A 20281-nucleotide genomic window follows, 5' to 3' on the forward strand; every position below is an offset into this window, starting at 1 on the left:
TATACACTTTCTTCCCCCATCTGTCTAATGCTCTGGAATCTCTGTCATAGGGGACTGGATTTTTTGCTGTAGAGGCCTTTACCCCTTTGGGACCCTGGGAAATGGTTTCAGGGTCAGCAACAGGGCTTTTATAAAGGAATTTGAGAGAGTCAGGGACTCTGTAGTATCTGTCTGGCTTAACTGGAGCAGGAGGTAAAGAATCAGTATTTAAACTGGATTCAGAATACACATCGTCCACAATATCTAACACTGGCGGAATAGCAAGGGGTCTGTGTTGAGGTATTAAAAGAAAATCTCTGAGCCTTTTCTTGGATTCTGAGTAATCCTGGCCCTCCCAATGGAAATGCTCCCGCATGGTATGTAAGGTTTCCCCAAAGGAGTAGTCTTCTGGTGGAGTGGCTGAAGGAACAGATTCCTCAGCATCAGAATCTTCATAAGGGGGTAAAGAGTATCCTTGGTCTGAGGATGAATCTGAGGAGATGGACACCTGGTCGGATGAGTCACAGTCTGCATCTTGTCTAGGCCTTTTATCAGGGGGAGGGTGGGACCCCCTCATCAGAGTAATTAGGTCTTCGGCCATTTTGAGCATCTGTTTCTTAGGCATGGAGGCCTGTCCTGGTGAATGCTGAAGTTGTTTCTTTGTTTTAGATTTAGCAGAAGATTTAATGGTTAACTGAGTAGGCCTGAAAACACCCTCTGAAGCTGTGAGTTGTTCAACTACTCCGGAGCCCTCTGAAGGGTTAGTCTCGGTAGGCCAAGTCTGGTGTATCCGAAGGCCCAGCCATCTCCACGTGGGAGTCAGAGGCGGCCTGTGGTTCCAAAGAAGCGGTCGTCAGGAGCTGCAAAGGCACCTCGCTGAAAACCGGAGAACCAGCGACTGGCCTAGAAGAGGCTTCATCGTCACTTTTGGGCCTCGGATGCCTGTCCTTGTCTTTGCATTTTTTGTGTAACCCAGTTGTCGGTAGTTCCAACGGCATGGTGTAATTGAATTTTCTGCCAAAATAATGTCGGGCAAAATCAAGCCGACGTTTAATAGTGCGCTTGTTAAATCTATCACAAAATTGACAACCTGTGACATCGTGGTCTGGGCCTAGGCATGGGATACAATAGGAATGGAAATCCTTATGAGGTATTTGTTTCCCACAAGAAATACAATTATTAACTTTTACTGACATCGGTCTGAGGCAAGAAAAAGTTTCCCAAACGGGGTTCTTAGCTTTGTAGAAGACTTTGGTTCTGGATTCGGAATGAAAATCTCAGGAGTCGGCCGACCGGCACATGCGAACTGCTTTTGCATTGGGCACCGCGCGGCAAGAAATACTGAAGAAAATGGCGTCGGCTGCATCTTATATACCCCATATAAAAATATGAGGCAAAATCAGGGACATTCGGCAAAAACAAGGGATTGTTGAGTGGTATGTTTATCTTGTGGAACTCATGATAAAGAACATAATTTTTTTCACATCTTCAGATTCACAAAAAACTTATGGTAGGGATACAGCTCTCATCATCTTAATACCGATTCGAGACTGAATAAAGTGAAGTTGTTTGTATAAATGCTTATTATAACAGTGGATCTGCAAGGACAGCAAATGTAACAATATATCACAGGACTTTTGTTTTACTCCACTTACTTCTCATCTTTCCTGCTCATAATTTTCCATTAGTTGTGCCAAAGTCCATATGAACACTATGCTTTTCAAAACACCAGCCTACCATCAAATACTGACTGGTGCATAAGGAGATGATACAAAGTTAGGTATGAAGCTTTCCTCATTTATTTGAGCCCTGTACAGGCTCAAAGGGAACTGTGACTGTAGTAGGCTACAGGCTTCCATTAAATAATACTTGTTTACTTTTATTCAAGACGTCCCAAGCATCTAAACCCAGGGAAGTCTAATCGATGACACTAAGGTCATAAAACAGAATCATTTCTTTTTTTTTGCATAAGGCAAGCCCACCGCACGCGCGGGTGCACATACACACATGCGCACACGCGCATGCACACACAAACCACAATGTAAGCCACACCCCAAAAGTGTTTCACCCATGACATTACACCAAACTCAAAAAAAGAGGTAAAAATGCAACAATCACCTAATCTATCTTTTCCAAGATTATCTGCCACTACAAAATATCCGCTACCTTCCAAAGGACAATCTGAACATTGATCATCTGGCTGGGGACAAACAGTAGGCTTTCCCACAGGCTGCTCTTCTTCAAACCACTAAATATTAATATGAAACTGAAAATGTCTGTGTAATGGGATAACTACAGATTACAAACATGTTGGCACAGTGGTCAGGAATGCTGCCTCACAGTACTTGACTTTCCAGTTAATCCTTCATGTGGGATGCCTTCTGTGTGGAATCTGTACATTTTCAATGTTTCCTCGTGGGTTTTTGCCACATGCACCAGTTTCCTAACATATTCTAAAGATTTACAGTAAGTGAAATGGAGATCCTTTAAAATGCCTGAAGGTGTGCATGCTGTGTGTGCATGAGTTTATGACAATCCAGAAATGGTTGGTGCTTCATTTATGTCAGTATGTCTGTCCTGTTTCCAGCAGCTACTGGGATAAGCTACAACTGCTCCAAGAGCCTGAACTGAATTTAGTGGGTAATCAGAGAATGAATGACTAAATGAAAAAATAATCTATTTTCTATAAGTTGGGTTTACCCTTAGAGGTGGAATACTTAAAAGCCATGTATGCTTGCAGTGGGGGGTAGAGACCCTTGTAAAAATGTTTAAAAAATGTTTCACAGATCAGTAACCATGACAAGTAGGGTGGAGAGTAGGTTAGGCTTTATGACCATCAACTTTAAGTAATTTTATTATACCCCAAAATTAGATTAAGAATCTAAGAAAATGAACAGATGTAAAAAGCTCAGCCTGATAAACAACCCCATAAACTATACAATCTAGTAAAAGTCCTAACATGAAAAAAGTAATGACTGCATGCCTGTAAAGTTAAACTATCAGCCTCTGATAAATAGTTTACTTTGAAAGAGTATAATGGAACAGATCAAGGCGATAAGAGATGTAGCAACTGCAGGCAAAACAGAAATGCAGACAATGCTATACAAGGACCAGGTTCGATGCCTGGGCATGAAGTATGGAAGGAGCAGGAGAGGCAAAAAATGAGGGGTGGCAATATATAATTGAGGATGGGGTAAAAAAGTAAAGTTGTGTACACTTACCATAAATGTAGATATTCGAGTATATTCACTGTTGCAGTCATCGCACTTGGGTGATCTTCCTGCAGGTAGCCCTCAGTCAGCCTGAATACCAGAGTCTTGGGATTTCTGCGTTGGATGCTGTCGCTTCATGACGTCAGGTCGTCAGGGGTATAAAACAGGCAGCCGACGCCATTACGTCAGTTTTTCTTGCCCCAAATGTCAGGAGCCCCCAAATAGGAAGCTAGTATATGGCGGGGAACACCACCAGTAAAAAGTAAATACCACTGCCAGAAAAAATGGCTATAGAGAGGAGAGGAGAGGAGAGGAGAGGTAGAAAAGATAGAGAAAACCAGGGGGCTGGAGGGAGGGAAACCAGGACTGCAACAGTGAATACACTCGAACATCTACATTTATGGTAAGTGTACACAACTGTACTATGTTATTCGTGTTTCACTGTTGCAGTCATCACACTTGGATTGATTCCCAAAGCTGAGGAAGGGTGGAGGCAGTCAGGAAGTGTTAGGGCTGGCTAGCAGGCCTTGTAAGACTGCTGTAGCAAATCTAGCTCTGGATTTAGAAAAAATAGGCAAGTGGTAATGCTTGGTGAAGGTGTGTACAGAACTCCAGGTTGCAGCTTCCAGAATGTCCCTGGTAGGGACTCCCCTGAGAAATGCTGTAGAGGTGGAAGTAGCCCTAGTGGAATGTGGTCTGATCCCCTGTGGGGTAGGTTTTCTATGGTGCTTGTAGCAGAAATGGATGCAGTGTGTTATCCATTTGGAAGTGGTTCGTTTTGAAATGGCCTTGCCCTCTGCCCCTGTACCAAAGCTGTCTAGCAGTTGTTCAGATTTTCTGAAAGGTTTAGTCCTGTCAGGGTAGAACCTGAGTTGTCTGTGCACGTCCAAGGAGTGCAGGATCCTTTCCCCTTTATTCTGAGGATTAGGGAAGAAGGTTGGCAAATGGATGGATTGGTTTAGAGCCACACTGGACACCACCTTAGGCAAGAAGGATGGGTTAGTCCTGAGGGAAACCCTGTCAGCATGGAAAATAATGAAGGGTTCCACAGCCATTAGCGCCTGTAACTCAGACATTCTTCTTGTTGAAGTTATGGCTAAAAGCAAGGCTGTTTCCCAAGAGAGGAATTTTAACTCTGCTGAAGCAGCAGGTTCAAAAGGGGGAAGCATGAACTTTGCCAGTACAAAGTTAAGGTCCCAGGCAGGGGTGGGTGCTCTCCTAGGGGGCCTTAAGTTGTTAGCTCCTCTCAGGAACTGTTTGATGAGAGGGTGAGAAAATAGAGGTGGCTCAGTATTATAATGAGCTAAGATGGCAGAGGCATGAATTTTAATGGAGGAGAAGGATAGGCCTCTGTGGAGTAGCTCTGCTAGGTAATCCAGGATTAGCGGTAAGGAGGGCACTGCTGTGCCCTTTCCTTGAGACTGATTCCAAGAACAATATCTTTTGCACTTTTCAGCATAGGATTTTCTAGAACTAGGCCTTCTGGCTTCAAGAATGACATCCAGCACCAGTTTGCTGAGGGTTGCTGATGGTGTATTTGGGGGATAAGCCAGGCTGCAAGGTTTAGGGTTTGCAACTGTGGATGCAAACTTTGTCTCTCCTGCTGGGACAGCAGGGTAGGAGTCTGTTGAAGGTGTTAGGGTGGCACTGTTGTCAGACTGCACAAGAGTGGGTACCAGTGCTGACGTGGCCAGTCTGGGGCAATAAGGAATTGCCCTTGGCCAGTCCTGTTTGATCTTGAGTAGTACTTTTGAGAAGAGTGGCAGAGGGGGAAGGCATAAATTGAGAGGTTTTCCCATTGGAAGGATAGGGCATCCACCTTCCAGGCCCTGCTGTGAGGGTTCCTGGTGCAGAATTTGCTCAACTGGTGTTTCTCGGGGGGGAGGGGGGTGGGCAAAGATGTCCACCTCCGGTGTCCCCCACCTCTGGATTAGAAGGTTGAAGATGTTGGGCTCCAATTTTCACTTGTGTGGGTCTAGGAAATTTCTGCTTTAGTCTGCCAGCAAATTCTGTTTGCCTGGCAGGAATTGAGCTTGTAGATGCACTTGGTTACTCAAGGCTGTGTTCCACAGGGCCATGGCTAACCTGCAGAGTGGTAAGAATGGGTACCCCCCTGTTTGTTTATATACCACATAACTGTGGTGTTGTCTGTTTTTATCAGCAGCTGTCCTGGAAGGATTAGGTATTTGAAGGCTGTCAGAGCACTCTGTACAGCTAGCATCTCTTTTTGATTGATGTGCAGGAGAATTTGGCCTGGGCTTCAGTGGCCCTGTATGCATTTGCCTGCCATGTGAGCCCCCCATGCATAGTCTGATGCATCTTCTGTCAGGGTTTGGGTGGCGAGGAGTTGAGTGAAAGGCAGTCCCTTGTTGTGGTTGCATGCTTCTGCCCACCAAAGAAACTCTGCCCTTAGACAAGGTATGGTTGGAATGATTGTTTCCAGGTCCTGAGGATGTTGGCACCAAAGACTTTTTAAGTATCATTGAAGTTTCCTCATATGCAGTCTTGTATATGGAATTAGTATACATGAGGCCATGAACCCTAGGGCTTGCAGTATTTTCCTTGCAGATAGCAGGGCTCTGGTGGCCATTTGTTCGAAGTAGTTGGTCAGATAGACCTGTTTTTCTGGAGTGAGAAATTTCATCTGGGAAGTTGTGTCCAAGATTGCTCCCAGGAATACAATCTTTTGACTGGGCACCAGTTGTGATTTATTTTCATTAATGGTGTACCCCAATGAAGTGAGAAGGCTTTTTACAAATGTCAGGTGCTGAAGTAGCAATTCCTGACTGTCCGCCTGAATCAGGCAATCGTCCAAGTATGGGAAAATTTGGATACTTCTCTGCCTGCAATATGCAATGGCTGGAGCCAGGCACTTTGTGAATACTCTGCGCGCAGCAGATAAGCCAAAGGGAAGTGCAGAGAACTGATAGTGCATAGAGCCTGCCCTGAAGCGTAGATATTTCCTGCATGACTCCCTTATAGGGATGTGCAGATAAGCTTCTTTTAAGTCTAGAGTGACTAGCCAGGCATCCTTGGCTAGCATAGGGAGAAGCTGTTGCAGGGTAAGCATCTTGAATTTTGGGACCACCAGAAAGGTGCTGAGAATTGATAGATCCAGGATGGGCGCCAAGAGCCCTCTTTTCTGGGCACCAGGAAAAGTCTGGAGTAGAAACCAAGCCCCCTTTGTACTACTGGAATAGGTTGAATAGCTCTGATACTGAGCAGGGAAAGTACTTGCTTTTGAGCCTCTACCCACTGGTTTGGAGGAAGGTCTGGAAATCCGCTTGGGGTTGGCAGTGAATGGAAGTAGAATCTGTACACCTGGGATACAATGTTTAGGATCCATCGGTCTGGATTAACGGACATCCATGTTTTTGCATAAAGGGCAAGTTTTCCTCCTAGGGGCACAAGTAATTGGGCAGGACTGGGAAGGATAATTGAAAAGTCATTGTGAGCTTTTTCCATAAGGGGGCGGCTTACCACTCCCTGTTTTTGAGGTGGGAGCACTCCATTGTTTAGATCTCTGCATACCCTGAGACTGAAGTCTGGGTGGCCTGTTTCCCCCTGGGTTTGGACTGAGAAGGCCTGGAAGGGGCTGGAAAGGACCAGTTTTTAGAAGGCCAATGCCTACTGAATCTAGGTGGCTGCACTTGTAAGAATTCTTTAACAGTTTGCATAGATTTAGCTTTTTCTTCCATCTTTTTAAGAACCTCTTCTGCTTTGGTGCCAAACAGTCCTTATTTAAAGGAGCATCTAGTAATTTTGATTTGACATGATCTGGCAAGGTTTGTTCCTTCAGGCAAGCATGCCTTCTCAGTACAGACCCAGTGACTGCAGCCCTGCAAGATGCTTCTAGAGCATCAAAGCCACACTGCAAAGTGTGCTTACTAACTTGGTTTGCAGAATGCATTAACTCTTGCAAATCTTTATTTTCTGCATAATCTGGAAGTAACTCCATTTTTGTTTAATTAGTTCAACATACGAAACTGGCAATTCAATGCCCTGATGGTAAGAGTTGCAGAAGTATATACCTTCTTACCCCATCTGTCTAAAGCTCTGGAATCCCTTTCTGAAGGGGTAGGGTTTTTGGCTGTAGTAGCCTTAATACCTTTAAGGTCCCTGGGAAATGGTCTCTGGATCCACAGTAGGATTCTTGAAGAGAAATTTGTGAGAATCAGGTACTCTGTAGTACCTGCAGGTTTTCTAGGGGCTGGGGTAAAGTGTCTGGAGTAAGACTGGATTCCACGAAGACAACATCTACAACATCCAGGATAGTGGGTATAGCTAGAGGTCTGTGCTGAGGCAACTCTAAAAATTCTCCGAGTCTCTTTTTGGATTGAGGGTAGTCCTGGCATTCCCAGCGGAAATGCTCTCTTAAAGTATGCAAGGTTTCACCAAAAGAAAAATCCTCTGGAGGGGAGGCAGAGGGAATGGATTCCTCTGCATCTGAATCCTCATAGGTTGATAAGGGCATGTCCTGATAATCAGAAGGGTCAGAGTTATCTGACTCCTGGTCTGTAGAATCAGAATGAAACTCAATTCTTTGTCTCTTAGCAGGGGGAGGCTGGCTTCCCCTAATTAGGGTAATAAGGTCTTCAGCCATTCTAAGCATTTGTTTTTGTGGCATAGGAGCTTGAGCATGCACTTTTGGAAGTCTGTTTTCTAGGCGTAGTGCGTACTCTGAGCCTAAGAAACTCGGTAGTTTTAGCTAAAAATGAAGTCGTCGGTTTAATTCAAACATCAGTAGGTCGGAATACACCCTCAGAAGCCGGTGCCTGCACAGCGGTTCCGGACCCATCCACGGTAGAGACATATGCAGGTTCCATAGTCGAAGAGGCATCTCGCGACATACCAGACTCCGAATGGGTCTCAGCAGAGGCCTGCAAATCTGTAGAAGCAGGCATCAGGGGCTGCAAAGGCGCCTCACTGAGTACTGGCGCGGACTGGCGACTAGCTTAACGGAAGAGTCATCGGCAGTTTTGGACCTATGCGGTCTGTCTCTGTCTTTATCTTTATGTTGTGTTTGGAAGATCGGTAGTCGGATGGCTTATCAAAGCCATTTTGGAATATGGAGAACGAGAGCGAAAGAATTTAGCGACAAAGATAACCCGATGACGAATGGTTCGGGCGTTAAACAAGGTACAAAACTGACAGCGAGGGATGTTGTGGTCTGGGCCTAAACAGGTGACGCAGTAAGAATGAAAATCTCTGTGAGGTATTTGCTTTCCACAGGCAAGACAATTGTTAACTTTTTCTGACATCGGTTAGAGCAAGACTCCCCAACAGAGTACTTAGCTTTAGAAGACTTCAGGTTTGAAACTCGAAAAATGAAAATTTCAGGTAGCGGCCCACCGGCACTTGCGAACTGCTTCTGCTTCAGGCTCCTTGGCAAGAAAGATTGACGTAATGGCGTTGGCTGCCTGTTTTATACCCTGATGACTGGATGTCATGGAAGAAGCGACAGCATCCGACGCAGAAGTCCCAAGACTCTGGTATTTGGGCCGACTGAGGGCTACCTGCAGGCAGATAACCCAAGTGTGATGACTGCAACAGTGAAACACGAAGATCATCAGTGAAATGGATAACTATTGAAAAAAAAAAATGAAAACTGAGATGCCGGCCTTCAGGCACAGCATGAAGACTGTAGCTACCATACACAAAAAATGCAGTAGTAGTAAATAGGCAAAAATGAGAACCATAATAATCAGAAGCCTCAAATGCACAGGCAAACTGGCAAACCCCTACACAGACAGACAAGGAAAGTATAAGTTGTTCCGCTAGAAAATAGTTATTTATTTAAATGTGTTAACCAGTGTATGGTATTGAATACAATGTCCAATTTCAGTCTTAGCTCTGGTAGGAATCCTATTTGACCAGAGGCCAATGCATGCCTTGCTAACAAACACCCACAGACTCTATCAACCTTTTCAAGGAAGGGAAAAAGACATACAAGTCCATGTATCTGTCAAACTGTCTAAACTATATTTACAGTCTGGCAAAGACTCGCACTGCTTGACATGCAAGGGAGAAATTACACTTTCCTGACTTTAAATCAAACCCAGGCCATAACCATTACACTCCTGGCACTCCCCAAGCAGTGTCTATAGCTAGCATGATGATCTTTTACTTCAAAGCCCATCACCTTGCCCTCTATGCCGCAAAGCTGCTAGCAAATCACCACTCATGGGTAGACTTGAAGCAACACCTTTTTGATAAACACCCAAACACTATAACCAACTGCACCACTTAGACAAACTGCATGTCCAAGAAAGTATAGCTGTGTAAAATCTTACCATAACCTTAAAGTGTCCTTCTCTTCTACATGCTGCAGTGTCCATTACATGAGGAAGTCTGCCTCCAGTTGACTCAAACATCCGGCCATTTTACCTAGGATAAATGCTACTGCGAAGGTACGTGTGATGGCCTGCATCACCCAGCGTATGTCGGCCATAAACAGACGTCCGTTATAAAGTGGACGTCAGCATGCAACTACCTCAGAACTTTTCTGCCGCCTGTTTGACTGCCAGCTCCGGTCGTCACTTTCTTTGGAAAGTGACCTCATGCTTTGTCCGTACTTAGATAAGTACCCCATAGGGGTTTTTTGTTAACTTTTCTTGCTACCATGTTATTGTGGGTTAATGTCAAGTAGAAAGGGCAAGTGGAAGGCAGATTCCACATACAGCAAAACGACTGAAAGCTTGTCTGACTTAAAAGCTTACATTTTATTTTTTTCTGTTGAGGGCATAGCTATCCACACCTCCTACAGGGCATAGCTACCCACAACTCCTACACAAGGGGGATGCACAACCACTACTATTAAAGTTAATGCTGGGGTTAGTGTATCCTGCTGTTAACGAAATACCCCTCTTTGTTGCAACTAACATTAAAGAACTGGCCAATCAGTTTCTCTTCCCAAATTATAAGTTGTACAAAGTAATTCTGTGAAACTAGAAAGTACTGCCTCACACTAAGGGGCGGACTCTGACAGACATGGGCACAGAACAATGGAGAATCTTTGCCATTCTGCAATGCTACTCTGATCCTAAATTCTAGTTACATTTCCCAGTATGATGTCAAGCCATGACTGTACTCTGCCTAAGAGTACCCCACACTAATCAAATGTTCCAAGTGTTAGAATATACACATTACACCAAGCACAGGAAATGAGATTCAAAAAGAAGTTGTGTTACTGAATCTCATTAACTGCTCCTGGCATAAGGCGCACGCGCACACACACACACACACACACACACACACACACACACACACACACACACACACACACACACACACACACACACACACACACACACCATGTAGTCAACAAAGGTCCCCCAAAGCCATGTCATATGTAATACTTGAATGACAGGTAAAACACTGTCATGCATGCATTACTAAGACTGAAATTACAGGGGGAGGAGATGTTGCATTACTAAACAGTTTGAGCTGCTTACAAAATTTAGATTTAACTTGTCTCCTACTTATGAAGGGGATTGCTTTTGAAAATGCAGAGCTGTGCATGCATGTGTTCTTTGGCAGGGGGCACCTCCACACATTGCTGACAGCAGAACAGTTCTAACTGTATATGCCTGCAGTGGTACAGCCATATGGGCTCCCCATGTAATAGTTGGGAGTATCACTGCTGTCTCCGAAAAGGCTGAGTGACTACAACGGTGTGGACCCTTATTCTGTAATTTTACATAACCATTCAATGTCAGTGTAAAACTTCAAAGTGCAGCAGTGCAACAGTGTTTAAATGGTTCTAGTCCTCCCACATATGCATCTGCGTTCTCAGCAGCCAATTTGGTTTCAGGGACCATGCAGACTGGATACACAATTCAGTGCTGTGTTAATGCATGGAGCAGCACACAACCCCAAGCATAGCTTATCCTGAAATCCCTCTGTAACTACAGACAAGTAGAAATACCAAAAGTTTATGTGAACCAATTAAAAGCAATAAGTTGACAGTTTTTACAGTTACACATCTGAATTAGGTATAAAGAGAATTAAACGCACATATATAAAAATCCTACTGCATTCTTGACTGAACTGGCAAGTAAAACTCTTATTTATTGCAATGCTTGCACTCTGGCCATTTTTTTTTTTTTGTGATTTCTACAGTTTGTTCTTTCGTTTTTGAACTAGCAAGTAAGACAGTTGTGTCTATCCTAAGATATCCACAGGATGTAGCAGCCCTTCAGAGGAAGAAAGTGGGCTTGCGAGCTGCTGACTGCAAGTGACTCTCCAAGTCCCCATCTGGCAGTTGTCTTCATCAGACAAGTACACAGGTGGCTGCATTTGCATAGGCTGGCATATTGGCCATTGGGATGAGAGTCATGTATCCACCTCCACCTGAAGAGGAGGCCAGGTAATAAAACATGTCCTCATTTCCGGGATACTGGTGAGGATACAAGCAGCCTCCTACAGCTGTCTGAATGACAGCCCCTCCATCCCTCCCCTCCTTTGAATGGCTCTTGACAGATTAGGTCAAGTTCAAATGCTCAGCAGCTGTGGGAGCAAAAAGCATAAATCTTACTGCTTCATAAAGCTATACTAGTGAATGTTTTCAGTGTTACAAAATGGTTTTGTGAAATAGCCCATAAAACTTTATTTGAATACAATGTACATGCCATGGAAAACAATTTCAGATTCTCTCGTAACCATCAATGAAAAAACATCTGGAGGTACAAACCTGTTGAACTGTAGTAGTCAAATCTAGGCACAGCTGTATAATTTGGTTTTTTATTGAGGAAAAGTCCATAATCCCTGTAAATGGAGTCCTACAAACAAAAAAAAAGAAAAAAAAAGTAAGCCACACAATGCAGGTGAAACAGAGGAACCCATTAGCCTATCTAGTATGCCAATTTCAATACCTACAAAATAAGCTGCCGATCCTACTATGCCAAAGCTACATTCTTCCCACGTCCAAGTAAAAACAGAGCTGTGAGCTAAAATAACAACAATTTATTTAAAAAATGGGAGTTATGAGGACTCATCATAGTGCTGGATCTAAGAAAATATGTATGACGTCCCTACTCTGCGGCAGTGATCAAGGAGCCTCAATCCTCACACTGACACCAGTGAGGACGTTCACTTGGAACAAAAAGAGATACACACAGTATTTTCAGATGCAGCTATCCGCACCAAGCGCAATTTCCCTTAACAGCACACAATGAACACACTCAGTCGGGGGCTGGGTTTCCCCCCTCTCTCTAGCCCTCCAATAGGACTCCCCAATGGCACAACTGTAGAGTTTGTCCTCAACCGACTGTTCAAGCCTAGGCCTTCACCACCCTCTATGTGAAACCAGTGCTCTGTGCCCCTAGCTGACACACACACACAAATCTGGGAAAGGCTGGCACAGATTTACCAGTTATGCCCCCCTCTGCCTAGACTATAACATAGGTACTGCCACCAGAACACACCAAAGCCAACTACTCTAAGGCTCTTACCAGGACACCCAATTATACTAAGTAAAATTAATATTAATACAAATGGTAGTGCTTGATCAATGTAGCAAAACTTTCAGGAGTGGTCACAGTGTCACCAAATAAATATAAGTACTCTCAAATGTTAAAATATTCTCTAAAACATCAGCCACAATGAAAAGTTTAAATGTATTTAATAAATAAAAGAATATGAATATACTAAATATCTATTTACAGTAGACACCAGAGTTTCAAGCACAGGAAACAAAAATAACACAGATGGAGAGATTTAAACAGATACAGAAAAACAGAACTTAACTAATCTCTCTATATTTACATGGCTGATCTAAAGAATTACTATTCCCTGGTTACTTACTAAAGCAAGGCAAGATGAAATGGGTGGGTGAGTGGGGTCTTGTCAGTTCCCAAACAAAGTACTTCTGTCTCATCTAGTATTAAAACATTTTAGTGCTGGATTACAAAATGGCATCACATACATCTGGTCATCTGACTCCAGTTCTCACACTAACCCACTTTAACAGAAATGGAACCAGAATTTAGCACATGTGCCCATACACACAGAACTTTGCCAAGATGTGTTACAGCATCTAGTAGCTATAAAACCATTGCAAAACTTCCACCCTTCCAGGGTAGCAATTAGTTCACCCCTAAGGACAATATAGTACGATTCCAAGTCCTCGTCTTCACAGACATGTTGTCTCTGGCTGCAATCAAAACTGTAAAATACAATCTTTATTACCTAAACCAGGTAATTTAATTTCAGACTATTTTTCAAAGTTAGCTGGATTGAGATTAACCTCTTCTCTTCCAGTCTCCTCTGATACAATATATTCATTTCAACAGTTACAATGCAGTCTGAAGTACAGGTGTATTTCTTTTCAGTCCAGCAGGACCTACTGCTGGTACACTTGTAACACAAGCAGCTTTACAAATACATCGTTATCACAAGCAGCTTTACAAATACATCTTTAACACAAGCACCTGAATAAATCAGTTTGATATACAGATGACACACAATTCTTTATAAAACGCCAGCTAGCTATGCTGGCATATGTTAGACATCCACTGCCCTACTTCTCCTGGCACAGCTGGCAATACCTCACATCATCACATAATAATCTGGCTACAAACAACTTTGGTCTTGCAGTTCATCTTGTCCAATCAAAATTCTCCAAAGCTGTATCCTAGCATTTAGTTCCCTCTCCAGCTTCCTAATAGCAACTCTATTCTGGAAAAAAAAACACTTCTCTCTTGCTGTATTCTTGTTGTAAGCAGATACTCAATGCAGACGGCTAAAGAAGGCTTGATGCACGCAGATACGGCCTCAGAAGAAATTGGTGGGGAGAGGAGAATGATATGCCCTGCAGCCACAGCTCATTCTCACAGATTCACTGTTATGGTGACACAGTTGTGTGTCTAGCCCTGAATGTTTTGACTACAGAACAGTTAAAGAGATAATCTATATATGAAAAGTACAGTTTTGTACCTACCATAAATGTAGATGTTCGAAGATCCACATTGCTGCAGTCCTAACACTTGGGTAGTCCGCTGTCCCAGTCGGCCCGAATACCAAAGTATAAGGCTGACGTCGGTCAAGGCGCATTTGTCTGACATCAGGACGTCAGGGTACAAATGCGCATGACCGACGTCATATCCTCAGTCTTTCCTTGCCCCAGATGTCAGAAGACCCTAAAAAGATAAGGCCAAAACCCAAAAAACACCAAAACACTCCTGTGCCTAAAATATGTACAAAATATACAAATGTACAAAAAATAGAACCTCACCCACACAACCACTCCTAAACTGCGAGGGGAAGGAGGGAGGGAAAATTGGACTGCAGCAATGTGGATCTTCGAACATCTACATTTATGGTAGGTACAAAACTGTACTATGTTCTTCATCTCACATTGCTGCAGTCCTAACACTTGGGTAGAATCCCAAAGCAGAGGTAAGGGAGGATGGCTAAACTATAATGAAGCAGGAGCTGCCAAAATGCCCTGCAACACAGCAGTGGCAAAACCAGCCCTGGACTTAGAATAGAGAGGAAGGTGGTAATGCTTGGAGAAAGTATGCACTGAACTCCAAGTAGCTGCCTCCAAAATATCCTTAGTTGCCACCCCTTAAAATGCTGTTGAAGTGGCAGTAGCCCTAGTGGAATGAGGCCTAATCCCAGCTGGAATCTCCTTGCCATGATGGGAGTAACAGAATGCAATGCAAAACCCAATCCACTTAGATATAGTTTGTTTTGACACAGGCTTGCCCTGAGAACTCAAAAGCAAAAGAAACAAACAACTGCTGAGACTGCCTAAAATCCCTAGTCCTGCTTAAATAATAACGCAACTGCCTGTGTACATCTAAAGTGTGCAAAATCTTTTCCCCTATTTTGGGGATCTGCATAAAAGGTAGGCAAATGAATAGTTTGGTTTAAAGCCACACTAGAAACCACCTTAGGCATAAATGAAGGATTAGTACGTAATGATACCCTATCCTTATGAAAAATCAAAAAAGGCTCCACCGCCATAAGGGCCTGCAATTCAGAAACCCTTCTTGCAGAAGTAATGGCCAACAAAAAAGCAGTCTTCCATGACAAGTATTTCAACTCAGCAGTAGCCGAGGCTCAAAAGGTTGTAGAGTAAGTTTCTCCAACACAAAATTGAGGTCCCAAGCAGGAGTAGGAGCTCTTGGGGGTCTTATATTCTTTGCCCCTCTAAGAAATTGCTTGAACAAAGGATGAGAAAACAATGGTGGGTCACAATCATAGTGAGCTGAAATTGCTGCAGCATGAATCTTAATGGAAGAGAAAGACAAACCTTTGTCCAATAGCTCAGTAAGATATTGCAGAGCCACACTCAAATTAGGCTCAGAAACATTGAAATCCTTTGCTGCACTCCAAAATAAAAATCTCTTCCATTTTTCTGCATACACTTTACGTGTACTAGGTCTTCTGGCTTCCATAATCACATTCAAAACTTGTTGAGGAAGTTGAGACCTGCTGTGGTTCAAAACAGAATATGCCAGGCTGTTAGATGAAGAGAGTGAAGCTTGACATTGAGTAGATGACCGTCCCTCTGAGACAAAAGGTGTGGAATTAAAGGTAAAGGCCATGGAGGCTTTCTTACCAGATTCCTCAGTAATGGGTACCAGTGTTGCCGAGGCCAATCTGGAGCTATCAAAATCATCCTTGGCTTGTCTTGTCTGACCTTTAGGAGTACCTTTGGGAGGAGAGGCAGAGGTGGAAAGGCATACACATGAAGATTTTCCCAACTGAACGAAAGAGCATCCACTTTCCAAGCTGTGTGATGAAAACTTTTCGTGCAAAACTTTGGCAGCTGGTGGTTTAGTGGAGAAGTGAACAGATCTATGTCTGGAGTTCCCCATGACACTGTCAATTTTTGAAATACATGAAGATCCAGTTTCCACTCGTGGGGATCCATGATTTGCCTGCTTAACACATCTGCTAAGGAGTTCTGTGCTCCTGGCAGAAACCTTGCTTGAAGAGTAAGCTGCAAGCTGAGCGCAGTCTCCCACAAAATCATTGCTTGCCTGCATAGAGGATAAGAATGTGTTTCCCCTTGCTTGTTGATATACCACATGACAGTTGTGTTGTCTGTTAGAATCAACACCTGCCCTGGAAGAAGTAACTCCTTGAAAGCCATCAATGCAAACTGGACTGCTAACATCTCCTTCATGTTGATATGTAGATGCTGTAGTCTGGCAGGCCACTTGTCTTGTATCCACTTTCCATTCAGATGAGCTCCCCAAGCTATGTCTGAGGCATCTGTCGTTAGAATCTGACTCGCCTCTGGCCGGGTCACAGAGAGTCCCTTGTTTAGGTGACATTCCTGAGCCCACCACAAAAATTCCTTTTGAATGCAAGGTATTATTTGAATGACAGTGTCCAGATCCTGGCAGTGCTGTGTCCATACATTTTGAGATACCATTGCAGCTTCCTCATATGCAGTTTGGCATTGGGAAGCACCAGAATACAAGATGCCATGAACCCTAATGCTTGAAGGACTGTCCTTGCAGTCAGCACGGACTGATGAGATAGTTGATGGAAGTAAAGGGATAGACTCTTTTGTTTGTCCGGGGTTAAAAAGGCCATCTGGGCTGCTGTATTCAGTCTCACACCCAGAAAGCACATGTCTTGAGAGGGTACTAGACTGGACTTTATTTCGTTCACAGAATACCCCAGGCATCTTAGCACTGCTATCACATATTCCAGATGCTGAAGAAGCTCGTCCTTTTCTTGAGCCAGAATCAGACAGTCGCCCAAGTAAGGATAGATTTGTATTCCTTTTAGCCTGAAAAAAGCTACAACTGGAGCCAGAACTTTTGTGAATACTCTGGGCAGTAGATAAGCCAAAGGGCAATGCAGAGAACTGATAATGGGAATTTCCAGCTCGAAACGCAGATACTTCCTGCAACTGAGTCTGATAGGCACATGAAGGTAAGCCTCCTTGAGATCTAAAGTTACCATCCAGTGATCTTTGCCCAGCAGAGGTAAAAGCTGTTGTAACGTCAACATTTTGAACTTGGGAATGTCCAAATAAGTGTTGAGGGTTGACAAATCCAAAATTGGTCTCCACGTGTTCCCCTTTTTTGGTACTAGGAACAGGCGAGAATAAAATCCTAGGCCCCTTTCTGGCACAGGAACTGGCTGAATGGCCCCTATCTGGAGCAACAGAGAAATTTGCTTGTGAGCCTCTTTTCTTTGTATAGGAGGAATGTCTGGCATGCCTTTTAAAGGAGGCAAGGTATGGAAATAAAACCTGTAACCGTGGTGAATGATATCCAATACCCATCTGTCTTGGGTAATAACACTCCAGTTTTCTTTGAAAAGTGCCAGCCTTCCTCCCAAAGGTGCTGCCAGACGAGAAGGCTCTGGCAGCTGAAAAGGCAAGTCATTGGGTCTGCTTACGAAAGGACTGACCCCTGCCCTCACCAGAAGACTGGGCAGGCGAACTGCCTGTTCTAGGCCTAAAAGAACCTTGAGCTCTGCCCCTACCACGCCTAGATCTACCCCTAGACTGAGAATCATAAGAAGGATAAGTCCACCCCTTAGTAGGCCAATTTCTACTAAACTTTGGAGGCTGAACCTGCAAAAATCTTTAAAAGTCTGCATAGACTTAGCCTTGTCCTCCATTTTCTTTAAAACTGCGTCCACAGGCACCAAATAACACATCAGATTGTAAAGGAGCATCTAAAATCCTTGTCTTTACATGTTCAGCTAAATTCTGATCCCTGAGCCAGGCGTGCCTGCGAAGAACAGAACCAGTGGCTGCTACCCTCAAGAGGCCTGTACAGCATCAAAGCCACATTGCAAGGAATGCTTACCCACCTGTTCAAACATGAACTAAATCCTGCAACTCTTTACACTCAATACCTTCCGCCAGAGCATCTACCTTAGACTTCAATTGTGAAAGGAGATAATTTTGGTATTTCAACATGTGAAACTGGCAATTCAAAGCCCTCATGGCTAAAGTGGAAGAAGTATACACCTTTTTCCCCCATCTATCCAAAGCCCTTGCCTCTTTATCAGAAGGAACAGGATTTTTAACAACAGAAGCCTTAACACCTTTAGGGCCCTGAGAAACAGTTTCTGGGTCTGCCCTAGGGCTCTTAAAAAGATACTTATGACCTTCAGGCACCCTATAATACCTGTCCGGTTTAAGTGGGGCAGGAGGCAAAGAATCAGGGTTCAGGAAGCCTCTGCAAAAACATCCTCTACCACGTCCAGAACAGGAGGTATAGCTAAAGGCCTATGCTGGGGTAGAAACAAAAATTCCCTAAGCCTTTTCCTAGAATCGGAGAAATCTTGACCTTCCCATTTAAAATGCTCCCTCATGGAATGAAGGGTCTCTGAAAAGAAAAATCCTCAGGAGGAGAAGCCAAGGTGTAGAGTCATCTACATCAGAATCAGAATAAGGAGGATACTCTTGCAAGTCTTCAGTCAAGACTCAGAAGCCTCGAACACTGCTCAAAACTCTCAAGCTCAGGTTCCACCCTAGGCCTCTTATCAGGGGGGGGTATAGAACCTCTAATCATAGTAATCAAATCTTCTGCCATTTTAAGCATATGTTTCTTAGGCAGAGACCCTGAAGAACTAGGGGAGACCCCCACTGAAGTTAACCCTGGCCTGCCCCTAGAAGGAGCCTTGGAAACAGAAGGGGAGGGCCTAACCACCTTAGGAAGGGAGGGGAGAACAGCTACCTGAGAAGCCCCTTCAGCCTGGCCTACCTCCTGAGAGGACACATCTTGTAACAGTAAAGTCTCTCCCTGAGAATCCAAAGGAACTTCTGGTAGAACCACTGGCTCCACCGAGCCCTCTAAAGAACCGACGTCCGGGACACACGGTTCTTCCACCCTAGGCTTCACTGCTTTGTCCTTGCGCTTTTTAGACGAAGCGGGCGGAGCATCCGACGGCATGTTGTAATTACAACGCTTCCCAAAACTAACCTGGCACAATCTAATCTTCTCTTAATAGTGCGTTTGTTAAATCTAGCACAAGAGCGACAGCCAACAACGTCGTGCTCAGGCCCTAAGCAAGGTATACACAATGTATGGTAATCTCTATGAGGTATCTGTTTCCCACAAGAAATACAGTTATTCACTTTTTCTGACGTCCGTTAAATACTGAGGCAAGAAAAACAAAATATTCCCAACGGGTACTTAGCCAACTTTGATTCGGTCTGAAACTCCGACTTTAGAAAATTTCAGAACGCCAACCTGCACTCGCAATACTGCTTCTGCATCGGACCATGCGGCAAAAAAGACTGAGGATATGACGTCGGTCATGCGCATTTGTACCCTGACGTCCTGATGTCAGACAAATGCGCCTTGACCGACGTCAGCCTTATACTTTGGTATTCGGGCCGACTGGGACAGCGGACTACCCAAGTGTTAGGACTGCAGCAATGTGAGATGAAGAACATGTACTTCCTAGAAGAGTAAGAAAGTACAACTGTGTTACCTACTGTAAATGCGAGGAGATCCACTATTGCTATCTTCATATTTAGGAATACCCTGGATGTGGCTAGCCCAATGCTGTCCCAACTTCTACAGCATTACCTTTCCAGACAGCATCAACTAATGCCCCTCCTTTAACATTATCTGCAAGTTGGTTGTTATAAAGGGTGCACTGGCAGACACCATCTTCAGATCTTTCCTGCCCTCAAAAGGACTAGGGAAAAGCCCTTGTCACTATAGCTCCAGTGGAACAGATGGCACAGTCTCAGCTGCTTCATGCTCACCCTGTAGGATCCCAATCATACCCCTTCCAGGTGGTATGAAGACAAAGGATGGATTTAGGCCTTCCCTGGTAGGTAGGTGAGACAGAAGGTGTGTAACAAGGACTACGGAGCCATCAAAATCCACACAGCAACAAGAATGTCAAAATAAAAAAGGAGGAAGAAGGGAGATTACCTGGACTGCAAGTGAATCTTCTTAAACAATTACATTTATGTAAGTTATAACACAATAATACTATGTTGATCATATTCACTGTTGCAGTCCTGACATTTGGGATGGTTTCCAAAGCATAATGTTTAAGAAAGAAGGAAAACAGTCATTTGCGCATAATGCCTTGAAGGATGGCAGAAGCAAATTCTGGTCTTGCCCTAGCAGCTACCCTTACACTGT

General features: G+C 44.0%; 1 protein-coding gene across 1 annotated transcript in view; it reads right to left on the reverse strand.

Moving 5' to 3' along the window:
* CNKSR3 (CNKSR family member 3) overlaps positions 1-20281 on the reverse strand; it is a 723720-nt gene that overhangs the window by 336619 nt on the left and 366820 nt on the right. The window contains exon 4 of the mRNA XM_044063355.1: positions 11884-11971. Coding sequence (XP_043919290.1) covers positions 11884-11971 — 88 coding nt within the window. The remainder of the gene's footprint in view (positions 1-11883; positions 11972-20281) is intronic.

Source organism: Protopterus annectens, chromosome 1.part0 (assembly GCF_019279795.1).
Source record: "Protopterus annectens isolate FY-2018-M chromosome 1.part0, PAN1.0, whole genome shotgun sequence".
NCBI lineage: Eukaryota > Metazoa > Chordata > Ceratodontiformes > Protopteridae > Protopterus > Protopterus annectens.